This window comes from Geotrypetes seraphini, chromosome 9 (genome assembly GCF_902459505.1).
Source record: "Geotrypetes seraphini chromosome 9, aGeoSer1.1, whole genome shotgun sequence".
NCBI lineage: Eukaryota > Metazoa > Chordata > Amphibia > Gymnophiona > Dermophiidae > Geotrypetes > Geotrypetes seraphini.
Genome location: NC_047092.1, coordinates 124,593,291 through 124,616,403, shown reverse-complemented (window position 1 = coordinate 124,616,403; position 23,113 = coordinate 124,593,291). Strand labels below are relative to the sequence as shown.

General features: G+C 43.5%; 1 protein-coding gene across 9 annotated transcripts in view; it reads right to left on the bottom strand.

Annotated features, from left to right (window-relative positions):
• Positions 1–23,113, bottom strand: part of ATG16L1 (autophagy related 16 like 1) — a 271,176-nt gene that overhangs the window by 101,986 nt on the left and 146,077 nt on the right. For all 9 annotated transcript variants that reach the window (XM_033958632.1, XM_033958627.1, XM_033958625.1 and 6 more), the window contains 2 exons: positions 18,771–18,841; positions 7,281–7,352 (listed from right to left, as the gene is read on the bottom strand). In XM_033958632.1, coding sequence (XP_033814523.1) covers positions 7,281–7,352; positions 18,771–18,841 — 143 coding nt within the window. The remainder of the gene's footprint in view (positions 1–7,280; positions 7,353–18,770; positions 18,842–23,113) is intronic.

The window sequence follows — 23,113 nt, the reverse complement described above, 5'->3', positions numbered from 1 at the left end:
ACAATCAAAACAGAAACTTTTATGGAGCTTAAGTATAACCTCAATGTGTTATAGCAATAGTTCATTCTTTATACTCCTAAGAACTGACTGACTTTCAAATTTCAGTTTGGACTCTAACTTTAGACCGGATTTTCAAAACTCACCAGTAAAATCCGGTGGGTCGATGTAATGGCTGTAGTAGGCAGCTACATTTTTTTTCCTTAAACACTATTTTTTAAAATGGTGTTTGCACTTAAGTTAGGCACCGTTTATAGAATATGAACCTAGGGGTCTTGACTTGCACAAATCCTTAATCAACTTTGAGAGATCCTCCCTAAAAAAACATGACCTTGAAAAGGAAGTTTACTTCAATCAGTCTTTTAGAAGCAGAATCAGCCAACCATTTCTGCAACTATAACCAGTGACAAACCACTGCAACCAAGGCAAATGACCTGAAGAAAACATGAATCAAATCAGAAGACATTTATAATTTATCTTGGAATCACAAGAAAGTCAGCCTATAGAATTCAATTGCTGCAGAATACTGCACCTAGATTTATAGTTAAAGTAACTAAATTTGATAGAGCAACACCCATTCTATAACTACAAAAGCAAATCAAAAATTAAAAGCAATTGTTAAATTACACGATAACTGGAACAGTGCTAGCGAAATGCAACATATGTACTTGTACACTGCCTGTTGGATAGTTCGTCCATGCACAGTGCAGCACTCAGCCTTTAGTCGTGTGGCAGCCACGAGGTGAGAAACATGAATGCACCATTGCAAGATTGAAACATCTTAGAACAATGTGCAGCAGTGCACTTTCTTTGGGCAGAGGGAGTGAAACCCGTGGAAATTCACTGTTGGATATTGACTCAGTATGAACATAGCACCATGATCAATGAAAGGTTTATGAGCGGGTAAAAGGTTTAAAACAGGAAGAACAGGTGTAACCGATGAAGGCCGTTCTGGTCATCCACCAACATCGCACACACAAAAATACATTGACAGGGTGGATGCCTTGATTAGAGAAGACTGATGGATAGTGGAAAGACAATGGTCTAAGCTGAAAGGAGCGATAAAAATGGCTATGGACCTTTATGTGAAGAAAATCAATAAAAACAAGAGAAAAAGGAAGCCGATATGGTTCTCCAAACTAGTGGCAGAGAAAATAAAGGCGAAAGAGTTGGCGTTCGTGAAATATAAAAAAAACCAAGAAGAGGAGTGCAGAAAGGACTACAGGGTGAAACTAAAAGAAGCCAAGAGAGAGATACATCTGGCGAAAGCACAAGCGGAAGGAACAAATGGCTAAAAATGTAAAAAAGGAAGACAAAAATTTTTTCAGATAAGAACATAAGAATTGCCACTGCTGAGTCAGACCAGTAGTCCATCATGCCCAGCAGTCCGCTCACGCGGCGGCCCTCTGGTCTAAGACCAGCACCCTAACTGAGACTAGCTCTACCAGCGCACGTTCTTGTTCAGCAGAAACTTGTCTAACTTTGTCTTGAATCCCTGGAGGGTGTTTTCCCCTATAACAGCCACCTGAAGAGCTTTCCAATTTTCCACCACTCTCTGGGTGAAGAAGAACTTCCTTAGGTTTGTACGGAATCTATCCCCTTTTAACTTTAGAGAGTGCCCTCTCGTTCTCCCTAATTTGGAGAGGGTGAACAACCTGTCTTTATCTACTAAGTCTATTCCCTTCAGTATCTTGAATGTTTCAATCATGTCCCCTCTGTCTCCTCTTTTCAAGGGAGAAGAGGCCGTTTCTCTAATCTCTCGCTGTACGGCAGCTCCTCCAGCCCCTTAGCCATCTTAGTCGCTCTTCTCTGGACCCTTTCGAGTATTACCATGTCCTTCTTCATGTACGGCGACCAATGCTGGACGCAGTACTCCAGGTGAGGGCATACCATGACCCGGTACAGCGGCATGATAACCTTCTCTGATCTGTTCGTCATCCCCTTCTTTATCATTCCCAGCATTCCGTTTGCCCTTTTTGCTGCCGTCGCACATTGTGTGGATGGCTTCATCGACTTGTCGATCAAATCTCCCAAGTCCCTTTCCTGGGAGGTCTCTCCAAGTACCGCCCCGGACATCCTGTATTCGTGCATGAGATTTTTGTTACCGACATGCAACACTTTACACTTATCCACGTTGAACCTCATCTGCCATGTCGATGCCCATTCCTCGAGCTTGATTATGTCACGTTGCAGATCTTCGCAATCTCCCTGCGTCTTTACTACTCTGAATAACTTCGTATCATCCGCAAATTTAATCACCTCGCTTGTCGTACCTATGTCCAGATCATTTATAAAGAGGAAAATGAAAAATGGAATTGCTAAACTAAAAGATGCTGGGAACTGATATGTGGAGAGTGAAGAGAAAAAAGCAAAATGTGCTAAACAAATACTTCTGTTCTGTGTTCACAGAAGAAAATCCTGGAGAAGGACCAAGATTGTCTGTCAAAGTTACATGACAAAATGGAGTGGATATTGCGCCGTTCACAGAGGAGAGTGTTTATGAGCAACTTGAAAAACTGAAGGTGGACAAAGCAATGGGACCAGATGGGATCCATCCCAGTATACTATGGGAGCTCAGAGAGTTTCTGGCGAGTCCTATTAAAGACTTGTTCAACAAATCTCTGGAGACGGGAGTGGTTCCTGGGGATTGGAGGAGAGCGGATGTGGTCCCTATTCACAAAAGTGGTCACAGGGATGAAGCAGTAAACTACAGGCCGGTGAGCCTCACTTCAGTTGTTGGAAAAATAATGGAAGTGTTGCTGAAAGAAAGGATAGTATACTTCCTTGAATCTAATGGGTTACAGGATCCGAGGCAACATGGATTTACAAAAGGTAAATCGTGCCAAACGAACCTGATTGAATTTTTTGACTGGGTGACCAGAGAGCTGGATCGAGGACATATGCTAGATGTAATTTACTTAGATTTCAGCAAAGGGAGGGGTAAATTTTCCAAATTTTTATAGGTACCATCAAGCCTATATTTTACGTCAGGGTATGTATTGGATCCACCCAGAACTGATAGATAATGCACCGGATTGGTTATATTTGGAATGGCGCCTTATGTTTCCCCTAAATTTAGTTCATCTTCCAAGTATCAACATACCTAGAAGATACAGAGAAAATAAGATATTAATGGATACTTGGAAAACGTTGAGGTTTATTAGTAAATTAACACCTGTCCCAATAAACAAGTCAACTAATCAATCTTTATGGATAAACTCCAAGATTAAAATTGGCGGAGCTCAAATCCTTTGGAAGGACTGGATTATTGCAGGCATTAGATCTCTGAATGATGTTATTTCAGAAGGTAAACTGCTGGAATTTTTACAATTGCAACATAGATTTGGTCTTGGTAAAAAACAAAGTTTTAAATGGTTGCAATTGAAGCAGGCCATTCAGGTTGGGTTCCCTGAATGGAAAACATTGAATAATCAATATAGTTTAGAGTTCTTATGCTTCCAAGCAGACTTCCTAGGGCATCAAGCCGCATTGTGGTATAAATTAATATCTGGATATTTGAATAAAAAACCAAAAAAATGGTCTAAGAGACATTTGGAGCATTTAGATTACGCATCAGATTACTGCATCTCAATGGCCACTAATTTGGTCTTGGAGAATGAGATGTACAGTGTCAGCATCTATGAGACAAACTTGGTTCTTTTTATTACATAGAGCTTTTTGGACCCCTACACGTTTGCGAAAATTAGATAGTTCTAAGTCCAATAAATGCTGGCACTGTAATCTGGAACCTGGGACGTTGGATCATTTACTGTATCATTGTCCCTACATTAAAAGTTTTTGGAATGCAATTTGGCCACAAATTAATAAATTGATGGAAAATCATGTAGCAATATCATATGATACAGTGTTATTTGGAATGATGATGAGAAAAAAAAGTCAAATTTCACCAGAAAATAACAAGCTATTACTAGTCATGACAGGGGTTGCCATTCAGCATATAACCAATAACTGGAAGAATCATAGTAACCTTAATTATATTCAAAATGGAAAGAGTAATAGCAATGCAAAGAGGGACATATCCTAAATTTATAAAAATATGGGGGCCATTGACAAAGTATTATACTGAATGAATAGTAGGATTTATCTTCTTCTTTTTCTTGTCTTCTTTATGGGGTAGTGAAAATAATTTTACATAACATGTTATAATATGGTATACAATATGTATAAGGTGATTGGAAAGTACTTGAAGGGTGGGGGGTGGGAGAGGGGATAAAAAAATTTGTTCAGAATATTATGTAATAGATATAAAAGTGATATTGTGTATTCATTAGTTGTAACTCAATATTTTGTACACTTCATGTAAAATATGAAAATGAATAAAGAATTATAAAAAAAAAAAAAAAAGCCTTTGATACAGTTCCTCATAGGAGACTGTTGAACAAACCTGAAGGGCTGAAGTTAAGACCCAAAGTGGTGAACTGGGTTAGAAACTGGCTGTCGGACAGACGCCAGAGGGTGGTGGTTAATGGAAGTCGCTCAGAGGAAGGAAAGGTGAGTAGTGGAGTCCCTCAGGGTTCGGTGCTGGGGCCGATCCTGTTCAATATGTTTGTGAGTGACATTGCTGAAGGGTTAGAAGGGTTGCAGATGATACCAAGATTTGTAAAAGAGTAGACACCGAAGAGGGAGTGGAAAATATGAAAAAGGATCTGCAAAAGTTAGAGGAATGGTCTAATGCCTGGCAACTAAAATTCAATGCAAAGAAATGTAGAGTAATGCATTTGGGGATTAATAATCGGAAGGAACCGTATATGCTGGGAGGTGAGAAGCTGATATGCACGGACGGGGAGAGGGACCTTGGGGTGATATTGTCCGAAGATCTAAAGGCGAAAAAACAGTGTGACAAGGCAGTGGCTGCTGGCAGAAGGATGCTGGGCTGTATAAAGAGAGCCGTAGCCAGTAGAAGGAAGGTTTGATGCCCCTGTACAGGTCATTGGTTGGGCCCCACTTAGAGTATTGTGTTCAGTTTTGGAGACCGTATCTGGCAAAGGACGTAAGAAGACTTGAAGCGGTCCAGAGGAGGGCGACGAAAATAATAGGAGGCTTGCGCCAGAAGATGTATGAGGAGAGACTGGAAGCCCTGAATATGTATACCCTAGAGGAAAGGAGGGACAGGGGGAGATATGATTCAGACTTTCAAATACTTGAAAGGTATTAACGTAGAACAAAATAAAATGGTAAAACCAGAGGACATAATTTGAGGTTGAGGGGTGGTAGATTTAAAGGCAATGTTAGGAAATTCTACTTTACGGAGAGGGTGGTGGATGCTTGGAATGCGCTACCAAGAGAGGTGGCTGAGTTCAAATAAGCGTGGGATGAACACAGAGGATCTAGAATCAGAAAATAATATTAAATATTGAACTAAAGCCAGTACTGGGCAAACTTGCACGGTCTGTGTCTATGTATGGCCGTTTGGTGGGGGATGGGCTGGGGAGGGCTTCAGTGGCTGGGAGAGTGTAGATGGGCTGGTGTAGGTTTTAACGGCGATTTCGGCAGTTGGAACCCAAGCACAGTACTGGGTAGAGCTTTGGATTCTTGCCCAGAAATAGCTAAGAAAAAAAAATTTAAATTTAAATTGAATCAGGTTGGGCAGACTATGTTACTATGTCTCAATTGGCTGCAGATATGGATATCAACTATGGATCTGCATTTGACATAATGCATGATGACTTGGGATACAGGAAAGTCTGCGCACACTGAGTTCCCAAACAGCTTACTGATCTGCACAAGCAACAGTGTGAGGAGGTTGCAACCCAGTTCCTGAGATGGTATGAAGAAGATCAGAGTATTCTGGAGAGAATTCCTACCGACGAGACACGGGTGCATCACTATGACCTGGAGAACAAAAGACAAAGCATGAAGAAAAGGAAGTGGTGTTCACTTGGCTTTTGAAGTAGCCGAAAAACTTTGCACATTTTGCACGGGGACTATGGGCTAGATTCAATAAGGGCACAGATCAGATCTGATCTGATCTGTGTCTGGGGGAGGTTGATTCATGAATCACCTTCATGCAAATGAGGGCTATCAGAATCACACCCCCAACTGCCTGCCCAGATCGCTCTATAGCGATCCCAATGCATGCGCAGACCCTCTGGGCCCGGCAGATAATTTTTTTTTTTTCCTTTTTAAAATTATTTTGGACCTGGGGTTTTAACCCGCCTTAACCGGCTTACCGGTCTGTTAAAAACCATGGGCTTGCAGGTAGGAGTTCGGGTCAGGCACTCTACTGTTTACTCTCCTCCATTGAGAAAAAGAACCATTTAACCCTATCCTCTGTTTTCTATCCGATAACCAATTCCTAATCCACAACTGAACTTTGCTACCTATCCCATGACTCTAATTTTCTCAGGAACCTCTCATGAGGAACTTTGTCAAAAGCCTTCTGAAAATCTAGATACACTATATCAACCAGCTCTCCTTTATCCACATATTTATTCACACCTTCAAAAGAAGTCAAGCAAAATGGTGAGGCAAGATCTCCCTCGACTAAACCCATGCTGACTCCGACTCATTAAATCATGTTTGTTTACATGTTCCACAATTTTATTTTTTATAATTGTTTCTACCATTTTGCCCAGCACTGAAGTCGGGCTTACCGGTCTGTAATTTTCTAAATCTCCCCTGGAACCCTTTTTAAAAACTGGTGTAACATTGTAGTACCTGAAGATTGGAAGGTGGCCAGACGATTTTAGCGACAGGTTACAGATCACTAACAACAGGTCAGCAATTTTATGTTTGAGTTCCTTTAGTACCCTGGGATGTATACCATTCAGTCCAGGTGATTTATTACTTTTTAACTTGTTGATTTGGCTTAGTACATCTTCTAGATTCACCAAAATTTCTTTCAGTTCCTCCGCATCATCACCATTGAAAAACATTTCCGGTTCAGGTAGATCTCTTACTTCTTCTTCTTTAAAGACTAAAGCAAAGAATTCATTCAGTTTCTCCGCTATGAGAATTCATTGGGGAAATCCTGAAAACCAGACCAGGTTGCAGCCCTCAAGGACATGGTTGCCCACTCCTGTGCTAGATTGCCAGGGAAGCAAATTCTGAAGATAATGTTAAGACTACATGGGACATTAGCTATAAATATATGTCTTAAAGGGTTTATTTAAGTATCATCATTGTGTTATTGATTTGTTTTCTAGTATTTATTTGGCTTAATTGCAAATATGCAGAAGCACTCAGCACCTTATGGTGACTTAATGAAAAATATCAGAGTTTATAAAACAAAGTTCATGTGCCCACTTCCACTGAAAGCTTACCCGGAGTCGGTAGTCATCCACTGTCCAAATTCTACTGGCAAAGTCATTGGATGCTGCTAAGAGATAGGAGCCCTGAGGAAATACAACATCCAAAACTATTGTTAACATAGCAATAAATTTGTTAACTAGGGTACATGCTAATCAATTCACATAAGAATATATATTAAATATTCAAAATTGTAATTAAAGAAAAGACCAGGAAAGGGATTATTTAACTATAAAGATAATTTTGTTGTGAAGTCATTTAAAGTAATAAGATCGTTTTAGTCAGGCAAGGTCCATAAGTCCATTACCCTATCTCAGAGAGTGATCACCCCGTGTCACAAGAATACATCAGATCCCAAAAAGCTGATGTATTTCTTACAACTGATTTCTAGTAATAAGTGATGGCTTTTCCAAGTCTACCAGACATTTCCTAAAGGAACTTGTTCAAGCCTCTTTTAAACCCTGCTATGTAAATACTTTGGACTATGCCGTTTAGCAACAGATTCCAGATTATGCTCTGGATTCCTAGACTTTGTTCTCAGCAACAAGAGACCCCAGCCATGGCATGTACATATGTGATGACTTTTCAGAACACAAGTCCCAGTTTGCGGGAATTAACAAGCAGCATGCAGGTCATGGAGAGTTAGGTCCTATTCTATGTAGTATATACACAGATCTCTTCTTTTCCTCCTGACCCTCCTTTGAGTCATTTCATTCTCTCATGAGACTTCCTTTGCTTCTCTTTTAGCCATGAGTCCTCTAAATCCACATTAACAAAAATGTTTTGTGGCATAGAGCAAGCAATGTATTTTACTCAATTTATATCTGCCCACCTAACTGGACAGTTTACAATGAATTTAGTGAAATCGATTTTCAGAAGTACATAACAGATTAAACTCAACCACTACCAACATATCCAAAATATAAATTTATTACAATACAAAAATTGAGTCAATTTAAAATCTTTTTACATTAGCCATGAAACGTCAGGACAAAGAACTAGGACCGGAGGATTGGAAGATAGCCGTTACGCCCATCTTTAAAAAGGGATCAAGAGGTGACCCGGGAAACTACAGACCAGTGAGCCTGACCTCGGTTCCGGGGAAAATGGCGGAAGCACTGATAAAAGACAACATTGATGAACATTTTGAAAGAAACAAACTTCTGATAACCAGCCAGCATGGTTTCTGCAAGGGGAGATCGTGCCTAACAAACTTATTGCACTTCTTCAAAGGAATTAACAAACAGATGGACAGAGGAGACCCCCATAGACATCATATAACTAGATAACTAGATTTCCAAAAAGCCTTTGACAAGGTACCCCATGAACGCCTACTTCGGAAACTGAAGAACCATGGGGTGGAAGGAGACGTACATAGATGGATCAGAAACTGATTGGCGGGTAGGAAACAGGGTAGAAGTGAAGGGCCACTACTCGAACTGGAGGAGGGTCAGGAGTGGTGTCCCACAGGGCTTGGTGCTCGGGCCACTTCTATTTAATATATTTATAAATTATCTAGAAACAGGGACGAAGTGTAAGATAATAAAATTCGCGGACGACACCAAACTATTTAGTGAAGCTCGGACTAAAGAGGACTGCGAAGAGTTGCAAAGGGACTTGAACAAACTAGGGGAATGGGCGACGAGATGGCAGATGAAATTCAACGTTCAGAAATGTAAAGTACTACATGTGGGAAGCAGAAACCCGAGGTACAGCTATATGATGGGAGGGATGTTATTGAAGGAGAGTACCCAAGAAAGGGACTTGGAGGTAATGGTGGACACGACAATGAAGCCGATGGCAGTGCGCAGCGGCCGCTAAGAGAGCGAATAGAATGCTAGGTATAATCAAGAAGGGTATTACTACCAGAATGAAAGAAGTTATCCTGCCGTTGTATCGGGTGATGGTGCGTCCGCATCTGGAGTACTGCGTCCAATATTGGTCGCCGTACATTAAGAATATGGCGTTACTCGAGAGGGTTCAGAGGAGAGCAACATGTCTGATAAAAGGTATGGAAAACCTTTCATATGCTGAGAGATTGGAGAAACTGGGACTCTTTTCCCTGGAGAAGAGGAGACTTAGAGGGGATATGATAGAGACTTACAAGATCATGAAGGGCATAGAGAGAGTGGAGAGGGACAGATTCTTCAAACTTTTGAAAAATAAAAGAACAAAAGGGCATTCGGAAAAGTTGAAAGGGGACAGATTCAAAACGAATGCTAGGAGGTTCTTCTTTACCCAACCTGTGGTGGACACCTGGAATGTGCTACCAGAGGGCATAATAGAGTAGAGTATGGTACTGGGGTTCAAGAAAGGATTGGACAATTTCCTGCACAGGTCCTGGACCTGTTGGGCCAATGCGTGAGCGGACTGCTGGGCACGATGGACCTCAGATCTGACCCAGCGGAGGCATTGCTTATGTTCTTATCCCTTATAGCAGGGGTAGGGAACTCCGGTACTTGAGAGCCATATCCAGTCAGGTTTTCAGGATTTCCCCAATGAATATGCATTGAAAGCAGTGCATGCAAATAGATCTCATGCATATTCATTGGGGAAATCCTGAAAACCTGACTGGAATATGGCTCTCGAGGACCGGAGTTCTACCCCTGCCTTATAGGGTGTGCCTTGGTTTGAAAAGGCTGGGGAAGAATGACATGAGTCTCCAACAGACTGATTCACTAAAACATGAAACTTGTTGGTTTATTGCTAATGTGATTTAGCTGCCATTTTATTTTAGAAAACTTGCCTCACTTGAATACAATATAGGCCAATGGCAATTAATAAGATTAACTAACATTAATATTAGCACAGGTTAACACACTTCAGTATATCAGCCTCTTAGAAAGAAGCACATTGGATCTTCAGCTCTGACTAAAAGGGATGGGAAACAAGTCTCCACAGAGAAAAAGGCTCACCAATATTACACCATTTCTAATATGAGCCAAGGTTTTTTGTTTTTTTTAAAGGTTCAGATTTCTGAGATCTACGATAGGAGGTTTAAGCCCTGTGTTCTTGGTGATCATGAAGTATTTTGAGTAGAACCTTGGTTCCTCTCCTATGGTAGGACTGGTTTATTTTTATTTAACATTACTTGCATACCACACATCATACAAGCAATGCGCCACTAGGTGATTTATAAATTAAGAGATTGAGAAGAAAAAAAGGAAAGTAAAAAATAGCAGCAGTGGAAAGACATAGCAGGCCAGTCATTGGCCAAGCCTGCACCAAAGCATCCAGCCCCTCAGCCTAGCAATCCCTGTGCTGTCTGAAGAACCTCAGCGCTTTGGAGTTGACACTAGTGTCCATCAAGTTCATGATCGGCCGACCTCAGGACTGAACAATCAACTTGAAGGCCTCCTGCCCGATGCATCACTTGCTGAGATCTAGAGCATGACAACTGAGAAAATCAACCTAGACACTGTCTACTCCAGCTATGTGGGAGGCCGAGATTGTTCAGAAGATGAGCCTCCACCCATTCCATGAGGGAGGTCTCCAGCTTCACTAGATGGTGTCCCCCTGACGACTGACATAGGCCACCGCTGTGGTATTGTCTGAGAGAACTTGAACTGACTTGCCCTCCAGCAAGGACTAGAATTCCACCAATATTAGCCAAATGTCTCTGGTCTCTAGAACATTGGATGCCTCCACTGGTAACCAGCTGCCCTGAGCTGGTGTCCCCCTGACGACTGACATAGGCCACCGCTGTGGCATTGTCTGAGAGAACTCAAACTGACTTGCCCTCCAGCAAGGACTGGAATTCCACCAATACTAGCCGAATGTCTCTGGTCTCCAGAACATTGGATGCCTCCACTGGTAACCAGCTGCCCTGAGCTGAGCAACCGAGATATTAAATCCCCCAACCAAGGAAACTGGCATCCGTGAGAAGCACTGTCAACTGGGGCTGATTCTAGGCTCACTCCCTGAATCAGATTGAAAGACTGTAGTCACCAGCACAGGCTGCGACGAACTAACCCCTGAAGAGGAACGGGAGAGTCCAGATTGCGAATCTGTACCGACCACCTACCCAAAAAGAAAAGAGCCCCGAAAGGGAAACTTAGTGAGCTTAGCTTTAGATGACGCATCCGTCGACCAACCCCAAAGCTACAGGGTACGGCAGGTAGCTACTCCAAGAGCCATGGACTTGGCCGACACACGCAAAAGATCATACATGGTATCAGAGAGATAAGAAGTGCCTAGTTCAATCTTTGCCACTTCCTGATCCACTAAGGACCATTCAGCTGACTCGTGGTCAAGAATTCGCTCAAACCACCAGGAAACAAGCCCAGGCCACCAGACCGACACAAATCACTGCCTGGGCAGCCACATCAAAACTTTGTTTAAGCAGAGTTTCCATTTTACAGTCCTGATGGTCTCTCAGGGCCGACCGCCTTCAACAGGCACAATATGTCAGCGTGCAATAGCCAAGACCACTACATCAACCACAGGAGACTTAAAGGTATCTCTATCGCTATCAAGGATGGGGTAGAGTCTTGCCACGGATCGCACCACACGAATAGGCACGTCCGGAACTTCCCACTGAGCATGCACATCCCAAATATCCTGATGCATAGGGAGAGTGGCATGCTGACCGGATCCCTCTCAGGAGAGGGTCCACAAGATGAGGGAGTCCTTAGCTTTCTCTTCAAAAGTGTAAAACTGAAGACATCTGAAGAATGAGCTCCTGCAACTTTTCCTGGTGAAATATGCGCAAACAGATGTGTCCTCACTAACCGGCATCTCTAAAAAGGCTCCATCTAAAAAAAATCAGGCTCCCCTGACGTATCTGTAAGGTTCTCCTCAAGATCCCAGATGACTCCAGATTCCTCCCCTCCCCCCCCAATGATTGACGTAAGCCGTGGCGTTGTCTGAGAGAACCCGAACCAACTTGCCCGTCAGCAAGGTTTGGAATGCTAACAACGCCAACCAGATGGCTCTGGTCTCCAGAACACTGATCAACCAAGACACCTCCTCTGGACACCAGCTGCTCTAAGCTGAGCGACTGAGACTGGCATCTGTGAGAAGCAGTGTCTACTGGAGCTGATGCAGACTCACTCCATGCACCTGATTGGAAGACTGTAGCCACCAATGGAGGCTGCGATAAACCAACCCCTGAAGAGGAATGGGAGAGTCCAGATTGTGCAACTGAAGCGACCACCACTGAAGCAGAGCATACTGAAGCGGCAACATGTGAGCCTGAACCCACTGAACCACATCCAGGGAGGCTGCCATCGACCCCAAGACCTGGAGAAAATCCTGCGCTTGAGGACACCAGGAAGCTATCAGAAGGTGAATCTGCGACTGCAACTCGTCCACTCGGGTCTCTGGAAAGAAGACCTTCCCCAATCCAGTGTCGAAGAGAATCCCAAGGTACTCCAGTTTCTGAGATGGAGCCAACCGGCTCTTGGATAGGTTGACCACCCATCCCAGTGACTGCAGGAACTCCACAACCTGAGCTGTAAACCAGGGAGCTCTCCTGAAAAGACTTTGCTCCGATCAACCAGTTGTCCAGATAGGGATAAATCAGAATGCCCTCCTTGCACAAGGCCGCCGCCACAACTACCATAATTTTGGTGAACGTCTGCGGAGCTGTGGCCAGACCAAAGGAAAGCGCACAAAACTAATAGTGCCTTCCCAATATCTCAAAGCAAATGAACCGCTGATGGGAGGCCTGAATTGGAACATGCAGGTAGGCCTCCGTCAAATCGAGAGAAGTCAGGAATTTCCCCAGATGAACCACCAGAATGACAGATCTCAGGGTCTCCATACGAAAAGACGGAACCCATAGCGCCCTGTTGACTTTCTTCAGATCCAAGATGGGCCAAAAAAGTATATCTGCTGGTGCAATACTCCCGAGGAGGCACAGGTACTACAGCTATGAGGTCGAATAATCGCTTTAAGGTCTGATGAAAAGCACATCTCTTCCAGGCGGCCTGACAAGGAGAAGAGAGGAAACCATCCAGTGAGGACTGGGCAAACTCCAGAACATATCCATCCCGAATCACCTCCAGGACTCACTGATCCATCGTGATCACGGACCACCCCTGGTAAAACTCCCGCAACCGGCTGTCCACTGGCACCAGGGAAGGGCCTGCAAGGAGTCATTGCGCTGGACAGGCAGCAGAGGGCCGCTGGAAGAGTCCCCAAAAACTGCATGCACTGAAAGAAACGACTCCGGGAAGACTCAGAAGGAAAAGAAGCTGCCCCTCGACCAGGGTGGTAATGGCAAAAATCACACAAACACCCCCGAGCAATGCCTCCTGTACAGGCAGGTGAGCACAGTCCTCAAGAAGACAGGGCACCTTAGAGTGAGTCAAGGTCTGAACCAACTTATCCAGATCCTCGCCAAACAAGACCGACCCCTGAAAGGGAAATTTCGTAAGCTTAGCCTTAGATGCCGAATTCGCCAACCAACCCCGGAGCCACAGGGTATGACGAGCGGCCACACCGAGAGCCATGGACTTGGCCGAAGCTTGCAGTAGATCATATATGACATCTGAGAGATAAGAAACGCCCATCTCAATCTTAGCTACCTCTTGATCCACCCAAGGACCAGTCATTAGACTCCCGGTCAAGAACACGCTCGAACCACCGAAAACAAGCACAAGTCCACCACACATCACCGCCTGGATTGCCAGGGCAGCTACATCAAAACTCTACTTAAGAAGAGACTCTATCCTACAATCCTCAGAGTCCTGCAAAGCTGAGCCGCCCTCAACTGGCACAGTATGCCGATGTGCAATGGCCGAGACCACCCCATCTACCACAGGCAAATTCAAGGTATACCTATTCCCCTACAGGATGGGATACAGATAAGCCATAGGCCACGCAAAACGAAAAGGCATTTCCAGTGCCTTCCATTGCGCGAGCACAATATCCCGAATATCCTGATCCATAGGAAAAGAGCGGGAGGCTGAATGAATCCCCAGAAGCAGGGGGTCCACTCCACGCGGGAGCTCCTTTGCATCCTCCTCTAAATGCAAAAACGACAAAACTTGAAGAATAAGCTCCTGGAGCTCTTCCTGCTTTAAAATACGCGCCACCAACGCATCCTTGCCAGCTGGCAGCTCTGTAAAACACCCACCAGCAGCATCTGTCCTCCCGAGAGGATCTTGGGGGTCCACCAAGGGATCCAAGTTCTCATCAGGCAAAAATGCCTCCCCAAACAAAAAAATCATCACCCCACGAGACCCTTGGCTGCTGGACGAAGCTGGGGGGGGGGGGGAACTGGGTTGAAACCGGCACTGAAGGGGGGGGGGGTCGAACAGGGGTGGACGCGGAGGGCAAAATACCCCCCCAAAAAAAAACAAACCCTCAAGACTCCCTGAGGAGGAAACAGGACCCCTGGCCGCCTGAAGATAAACCTTGCACAAGGCTAACTCAAAATCGGGGGTGGGGGGGAGATGGGGAAGAACCCTGGCAGCACAGGACTCATTGCTAAAGCAGGAGACCCAACAGAAACCTGACCCTATCTTTTCAATACAGGGGGAAGGTCACTTGAGGCTGCAGATAAAATGGAGAAGCTTCCTGCCAAAACTGGTGCAAAAGCCGCCAAAAAAAGCACCCCTGAGGCCTGCAGCGGCAAAGAGGTCTGAACTGCTCCAGCCGCTAAAGTAAGCAAGCCGGCAGCAACGGTAAGGAAGTTCCCAGCACTATCGGCAATTAGGGAAATCTTATTTCCCTGTCGGTGGCTGAGGAACCACCCTGTGTGGTGGAGAAATCACTGTGTGGGCAGCAGGGGAAGTCCGGGCTTCCCTCCTGCCTGCTGCCGATGCGCGAAGCACTTGTGAAAGGGAACCCTGCTCGCCTGCATCCGAAGCTGAAGAGGATTCCCCTTTGTGGCAGCTGGCGCACCACGAACACAGGCCGGCCACTTTGACCGCCTGTCTGTAGCACAATGAGCACTTTTTCCCTTTTAAAAAAGCTCATTGCGAAAACTGCTACTAAGCTGAAAAACAAAGTGCCGGTTAGCAATTAAATACAATTAAGGTGAATAGAAGGCTTTCCTTCAGATCGGCACTGCCTCAGGACTTTTAATTTATTTTTTATATATAACTTTACTTTACAATAGAATAGATTGGTTCTCTAAGCCATATGTCTTGCTGGTATCAGAGTGACAGCACAACTTCCTCTGAGGAAGATTCACTCCTCAGAGTGACATGGCTTCTCCTTTTCCTATCAGATAGTGGGGAATGAGTTGAAAACCCACTGGAACAACTCATCTCACCTTATGCTGCCTCTATCAAATAATTTCATGGCTTCCATCCTGTAAGCTCTAAAGTGCTGAGTTCTGTTGGCATATAAATCCAATGGAAACAATATGTGGCATAGTTAAGTTTGACTTCAAAAATATGTAGGCTACTGCAGAATCACAAATCCAACATCTCATTCAATAAGATTCATTGAGTAATTTATAGTGGATCTCAAGTGTTCACATTTATACCGCCACTAGAACACGTCCCGGCGTATAACTATCTTGTGAACTATCATCGGTCCACTACAAAGTCTGCAACCTAAAGGGTTAAATACAACAGTTAATTGGCAGGTGTTTTTCTAGTTTATATATAAGGAAGGGTGGCCTTTCTGGCAAGTAAGGATAAACAAGCCATTAAATTTGTATTATAATTATAATCATCTTGGCGAGTGGAGTTAGAATAGTGGCAGTTCAGGATTTTTATAGGTTTAATTAAAATCGGTAACATTGAATGTTAGAAATGTTAGATAACATTCATAATATGAGGTTAAAATCAGTATAACTTATAATCTAAAATTTTGAAAAATTTAAAAATTGGGATATATAGTAGTTGATGATTTAAATTCTAACCTTAATCCTGTGCTCTCTTAACTCGTGGCCGGGTTAAAGAAGTCAGGAAGTGACGTAGGCCAGTTTTACATCACTGTATTTAAACTGGGTCCATTGAGCGGTTCGGTAAACGCTTCTGGCTTTAGGTCCAGAAGTGATACGAGACACCGTGAGTTTCGCTGTGATAAAAATAGGCTGGCGATTCTTTATCTAGGTTCTAGCACAAGCAAATGGGTAGGTTAATGGTTTATAGGAGGCTAGTTGGATTAATATGGGTTTCTGTTATATCAGGGGGTTATTAGAGTGGTTGGTTTGAACAACGGCTGACTGTTTAGATGAATCGTACAAAAAAGTTGATATAGTGCAGGATACCAAAAAGGTTAGGTTATCTATATAGTTGTAAGTCTATTTACATAACTTAACTGGTCATGAGTAGGTATGGAATGATAGTTGAATAAGCAAAAACATAGCAAAATGGGTGTAGATAATCTTTTTGAGAAAATAATTTTACATGCAACAGTTTTAAGTGAAGTAGGATTAACAATTTGTAACCCCTTTTTAATAAATTATGATTTACATTAATAAAAAATTCTTAAAAAGCAGTTTTTAAGCATGTTGTAGATCAAATATGAATGCTTAAATAAGATGATAGCTGTATGGGGATTTAACCGTTGGCAGTGCCCCGGAGTGCTTCTTAATTGCAAGAGTCAGTATATAATATATTTTACTAATATTTGGATTTGTTTATAATGATATTTTTCTTATGTTCTATTGTTTAGTGCTGATAAAAGTATTTATACTGTTCCTGAGGAAGCTCTACTGAGATAAAGAGAGCGAAACGGAGATCTTCCGTCGGGGATGACCGGGTAGTTTACCTATACCTGAGCTAAGTACTATCACAATATTGATATAGGAAGATTATTCAAGTTAAATAATCTCAATGTACAGTATAATATGATAGAAAGATAGAAAAAGGTAGAAAAAGATAATAATGAAATTAGATTAAACAGAGTAATAAACAAGATAGTTCACAAGATAGTTATACGCCGGGACGTGTTCTAGTGGCAGTATAACTGTGAACACTTGAGATCCACTATAAATTACTCAAGGAATCTTATTGAATGAGATGTTGGATTTGTGATTCTGCAGTAGCCTACATATTTTTGAAGTTGGAGTGCATAGCACAACAGTGTTTAAGAAATAATTACTATAGTTCAGTTTGAGGCATCTATAGAAGTAGGTTTATGCCCATTACAGATATCCTCCAGCTGGAAGTACAACTTTTGAAGTCACCATCTATGTCACTTTCATGGCAGTCTATCAACTAAGCTGAATTTAAACAACAAAAAGAGCACCACATACAGAGGGATAAGGAAAATAGGGAGGGATAAAAAATATTCAGAGAAAAGTAAAGAAAAGGCCTATACAAAAAATAGGGAAATTTCCTCTAAAGTACCGTATTTTTCACTTCATAAAAGACACTTTTTCCACCCAAAATTAGGTGGAAATGTCGGTGTGTCTTATGAAACGAAGATAACTTAAAAAAAAAAAAAATAACCCCTACCCACCCTGTCATACCTTTTTAAAATGTCCCGCTCGTTGGGAGTACACGGGCTGACTGCCGCCCACCCCCTGCTGCTGCTCCCCCCCCCCCACCACCACCACTGCTCTTGCTTGCCGCTGCTGCACCGCAACTCCTGAAAGGGAAAGGCCAGCATGTAACAATTGCACGGCACCGGCACACAAGCCTTCCCCCGACGTCAGGGGGAAGGCTTGTGGGTTGGTGACATGCAATCGCTGCATGCTGGCCCTTCCCTTCCTGGAGTTGCGGCGAGTGGCAGACCAGGGGCAGAGGAGGAATTGGTGACAGGTAGGCAGGCTTAAGCACGGCAGGGAGGGAGGAAAGCAGGCAAGCTTTGGCAGGGCAGGGAGGGAGGAAGGACAAAGGCTGGAAGGCAGTGAGAGAGAGGGAGGACAAAGGCTTGAAGGCAGTGAGGGGGAGGGGGAACGAACTCGGGACATGGGAGGGAAGAAGGACGAAGGACAAAAGCTGGAAGACAGTGAGGGGGAGGGGTACGGACTTGGGACATGGGAGTGAGGGAATAGAAAGGGACAATAGTTGGGCCTGCTTGAAGAAAGGAAGGAAGGGAGACCCATGAAATCACCAGACAACAAAGGTAGGAAAAATGATTTTATTTTTTATTTTGTGATCAAAATGTGTCAGTGTTGAGAATTTATATCTGCTGTGTGTATATGAAAAATGAAAGGAACAGCCTGGCAGGGAAGGTGAGACAGGGCGCAGAGCCTGGCAGGAAGGGGGGACAGAGTGCATTGCCTGGCAAGGAGTATGGGGTTGGGTGCAGAGCCTGGTATATTAGTACACAATTTGGTTCAGAATGTTTTTTTTCTTGATTTCCTACTCTAAATCTAGGGTGCATCTTATGGAGCGAAAAATACAGTAACTAGAAATTCAAGAAAATATACACACTTTAGTTTGGTCCTAAGATTAAGAAGAAACATGTTGTAGTGATTGCACAAGAATTCTGACCAAGCCTGTACTTGTACTGTCAATGTCTCACTTTTTCTTCTGGATGCCTGGCATAATAAAAACTAAACTCTCATGTACTTCTGGTATGGTTATGCCAAGAGATAGTGAAGTTAGATCTTCAGTATTGCTCAACAGATAACGCGGAAATATACTTACAGCACTGTCAAATTCAATGCTTGTAATGCCTGCATTACTACCAGAGAGTGCACCCTTGATCTCACACTTATCTATAAATGGAAGAGAAAATGATTAAGTACATAGCAGTGGAAGCAAGATGGACAAAAATTTTAATTAGACCAACCAGAATGACATTTATTATCATGAAACTTCACTTAGAAGTGGAGAATATTCAAGAGTTTTACTAAGCCCTAGCCTATTTTTAATGATTTTGCAAAAATAAGACTCTCAAAATGAAAAATTTAGTCTTACTTGCTAATTTTTTTTCCTTGACTTCCAACCAGACCAGTCCAACACTGATAGGTTGTTGCCTATCAGCCACTGTATGGAAACAGACTGAAGTGCTACAAGTCGTTCCATTTAAAAAAAAAACCAAACAGTACACAGGTGGGCCTCTCTAGCATCTTTATAACAATGCAGAAAAATAATTAAACTACTAACAACCCCCCCCCCAAAAAAAAAAAAAAAGAGGAAAACAGGTTTGATTCTGGGAAAGAACAGATTTGATTCTGGGGGAAAAAAAAAAAAAGACCACCAACTAAAATAAAGCAAGTTTAACTGCCAAAGCCAATGGTATAAACACACAGAATACACTGGAACACAATGCGACAGATAAAACTCCATAACCGAAGGTGAGATTCTAGACTGGTCTGACTGGGTCTCAATGAAAGAAAATTAAGAGGGTAAGAGTAAGACAATGGCAATCCATAATACAAGTTACTTACCTGTAGCAGGTGTTCTCAGAGGACAGAAGGTATATATTCACATGTGAGTGATGTGATCCACAAAACTCGGCGTGGACACTGCCAAAGTACACTATCACTTTAAATCTTTGTGGTAGTGCTATCACTGCTCATGCACAGATGCCTTACCAAATGACGCTCAAGCATGAGACCATCAGAACAGTACAAACACTAAGAAGCCAACTCAAGTGGAGGAGGGAGGGATACGAGAATATATACCTGCTAAACATTACATTGTACTTGTTAACCACATAACCACAAGTTCAACGCGGTTTACAAAAGACTAACGATAAGCATAGTACAAATGAATTAATCAATCAGATACTTGGAAAATAGATAAGTCTTCAGCTGTTTATAAGAATAAGCTGTGAGCAATAACGCTCAAAATTCTTTGTCGTGAGAGGTTGCTTGGTACGCTAGAGTATGATCAAGACATTTTTGACTTCTACAGCCTTGGACAGAAGGAAAATTAAACAAAGTATGAGTTTTTCTGCTGTGTTTATATGAAGCTAAAGAAAATCTATTCAACAAATAAGGAGGAGCTGATCCATATAGTACTTTGTAGCAAAAACAACCCAGCTTAAACAGCACCCGAGCTTCCATAGGAAGCCAATGTAATTCACAGTAATAGGATGTAACATGGTCATATTTCTTCAGGCCGTAGATCAGCCTGACCGCGGTGTTCTGTCTGTAGAGCCGCTAGCTGATTTGTTGCCGCGAGTTCTCGCGATCCTGCGAGAACTTGCGGCAGCCAATCAGTTAGTGCCTCTGCACGGGCAGATGTGAATGAAAGTAGCTCCTGCCGCGGTTCACCCCTGGACCACCAGGGATTCAAAAGTTATACGGGGGATAGTGGAAGGAGGTAAAACTTCTTAGAGTCAGCCGGGACAGGAGGCGGGAGGGATCTCTCCTGTCCCGGCTCACCAAGTCTTATGACAGACCCGGTGGAGGCCTGTAAGGCATCGGGAATGAAGGGAAGAGGATACAGAACCTTTCAGGGCACGGAAGGAGAGGGCTGGGTGCAGAGACCGGCAGGGAAGTGAGTGAGAGAGAGGACTGGATGCAGATTCTGGCATGGCAGGAAGGGATTGGGAACAGGATGCAGAGCCTGGCAGGGCAGGACAGGGGGAGAGGGATGGGGCTGGTTTCAGAGGCTGGCAGGGCACTGCACTTGAATATTAACCCCCCTCCCCCGGGGTTTAAATTAGTTAGCCTTTTTTGAGAGGGGAAAAAGTTTATCCTCAGTTTATCTTTGGGTTGGTTATATTTGAGAATATACAGTAAAAAGATTTTGAAGGACTGCTTGCCCAAAGTGACTATTTCACCTGGAATTTTGTTAAGAAAGAGCTGAGCAGTAAAGGTGAGGATAGAAGGCAATGTTGCCATCTTGCAAATTTCCTCAATAAAGGCAGAGCAAAAATGGGCTACTGAGGCAGTTATGGCCACAGAAAGTCAAGCCCAGCCTGATAAAATGCCAAATGGCCCACCCAGCCTGCACATCCACTAATCTCCTCTTCTCCCTAAGAGATCCCTTGTGTCTGTTACATGCTTTCTTGAATTCAGACACAGTCCTTATCTCCATCACCTCTACTGGGAGGCTATTCTACACATCTACAGTCAGCCAACTAGCCAAGCGCAGATGGTATGTTTGGTGATGGGAATACACATCTGGGAAGACAAGAGGTTTTGTATGGTCTAGATAATATACTAAAGAACATCTGCAGTCCAAGGTATCAGTGTTGAATCATCAGGTTTAAGAAAGCAGAAAGGAAATACAATGGACTGGAATTTAGGGTGAGTTTGGAGAGCTGCTCTATCATGACAGAATCTGGTATAAGGCAGATCTGTCACAAGAGCTTGAAGTTTACTTACTTGTCTGGCAGAACTGAGTGCAATTAGGAAAGCAACCTTCCAAGTAAGAAATTTAAGAGAACACGAGTGAAGCAGTCATGCAGGTTTCACAAGAACCGTGAGGATGACATTAAGATCCCATGCTACTGAAGATGGTCTGCTAAAAGGTTTGGTGTTAAACAAACCTTTCATGAACTGGACCACCAGAGGGTGAACAGACAGTGGCTTGTTATTGATTCTTGAGTGGAAAGCGCTAATACGCTAATAGCACTGAAGTGTACTTTAACTGAGCTCTAGGAGGGGGAATGGCAGAGAGAATAGCAGTTTGTGCTGACTGTTGGGAACCTGCTTTGATTAACCATTCATCGAGGTAACAGAAAACATGTATGGTCCACTTGCACACTGCTGCAACTATGACTACTACTAGACATTTAGTGAAAACACAAGGAGCTGAAGCCAAGACTTTGTATTGATAATGTTGAGTTCCCAAACAGAAATGGAAGAACTTCCTATGGGCATGGAGAATGGGGGGGGGGGAGGGGAGGGATTGCACCTCCTTTAGATCTAAGAGACTATGCAAAACTTCTCAATGTAGGAATTTGTTTAGGTCTTGGAGGTCTTTTGGTATGAGAAAGTACCTGGAGTAGAACTCTCGACCCCTTTTCCAGCAGAGGAACTGGTTCTATGGAATTCTACTGAAGTAGGGCTGAGAGTACAAGGTGAAGCACTATCTTCCAGAGTAGGCTTGTCCAACCTGTGGCCCTTGAGTCACAACCTGGACCACTACCTTCATTTTTTGCCCCAAGAAGCTCCATGAAGGCCTCTGACTTCACCCCTGCTTCCCCACCGCAACTGACCTGTATGCTTGAGCTGCACCGCAAGCTGATGCGGTTTCAAGTCTCGCAAGGCTCAATATCACAAGATCAGCCTCAACCTCTGGGGGCAGCATGTTCAACCTTATGAATAAGACCACTTGTGGCAGCAAAGAAGGGATCACAGCTTTTGCAGCAGGAAAACATTCTGGTAGAAGACTTTTCACAGTCAGGAAAGCATCCCACAGAAAAAGTGTTGGACTTCATGGAAATTTTGCATATTACTTTGTAGCATGGAGCATTTGCAGCAGGAAAACAAACAGAAGCTGAAGCCAAGAAGCTGAAGCCAAGTGAGGCGCAGGGGACAAGGAAGCATATATGTGAAATTTTCTTCTTTTTGTTTAGGGCGGTCTTGATGAAAATAGGGTAGAGAAGTTGTATTTGCTCCATCTGCCTGCATGCTAGAGGAGAGAAAGAGAGGTGGGGTAGAGAAAGAGGCAATGCTGAATGGACTGGATCAATGGCACAACCATGGGTGGGCCAAGGCCTACCCAGTGGTGACACATATTGTTAGTGTAGCTGATGGAGATTCCCGGGCCCTGCCAGCTGAAGAGTCCTCTTTGGAATCCCCCGAGTAGTCTCATCCCTGCAGCAGTCAGCAGAGGGGTTTCAGATGTTGATATTGGCATCCCCCCTCCCACACATGCTCAGTCCAATTAGCACCCTCATGCATGTGTGCATAGGGGTTGAACTGAGCATGTCTACTATCATCCAAGGATGCTCAGCCATGTTGGACAAATGATACTGCTAGGTATCCTACCAAATGTATCAAAAGTGACTTTATGGCTCTGGGGAAGAAGGTGAAGCAGACAGGTATGCAGGCAGTGTTCTCACTGATCCTTTCCATCAAGTGCAA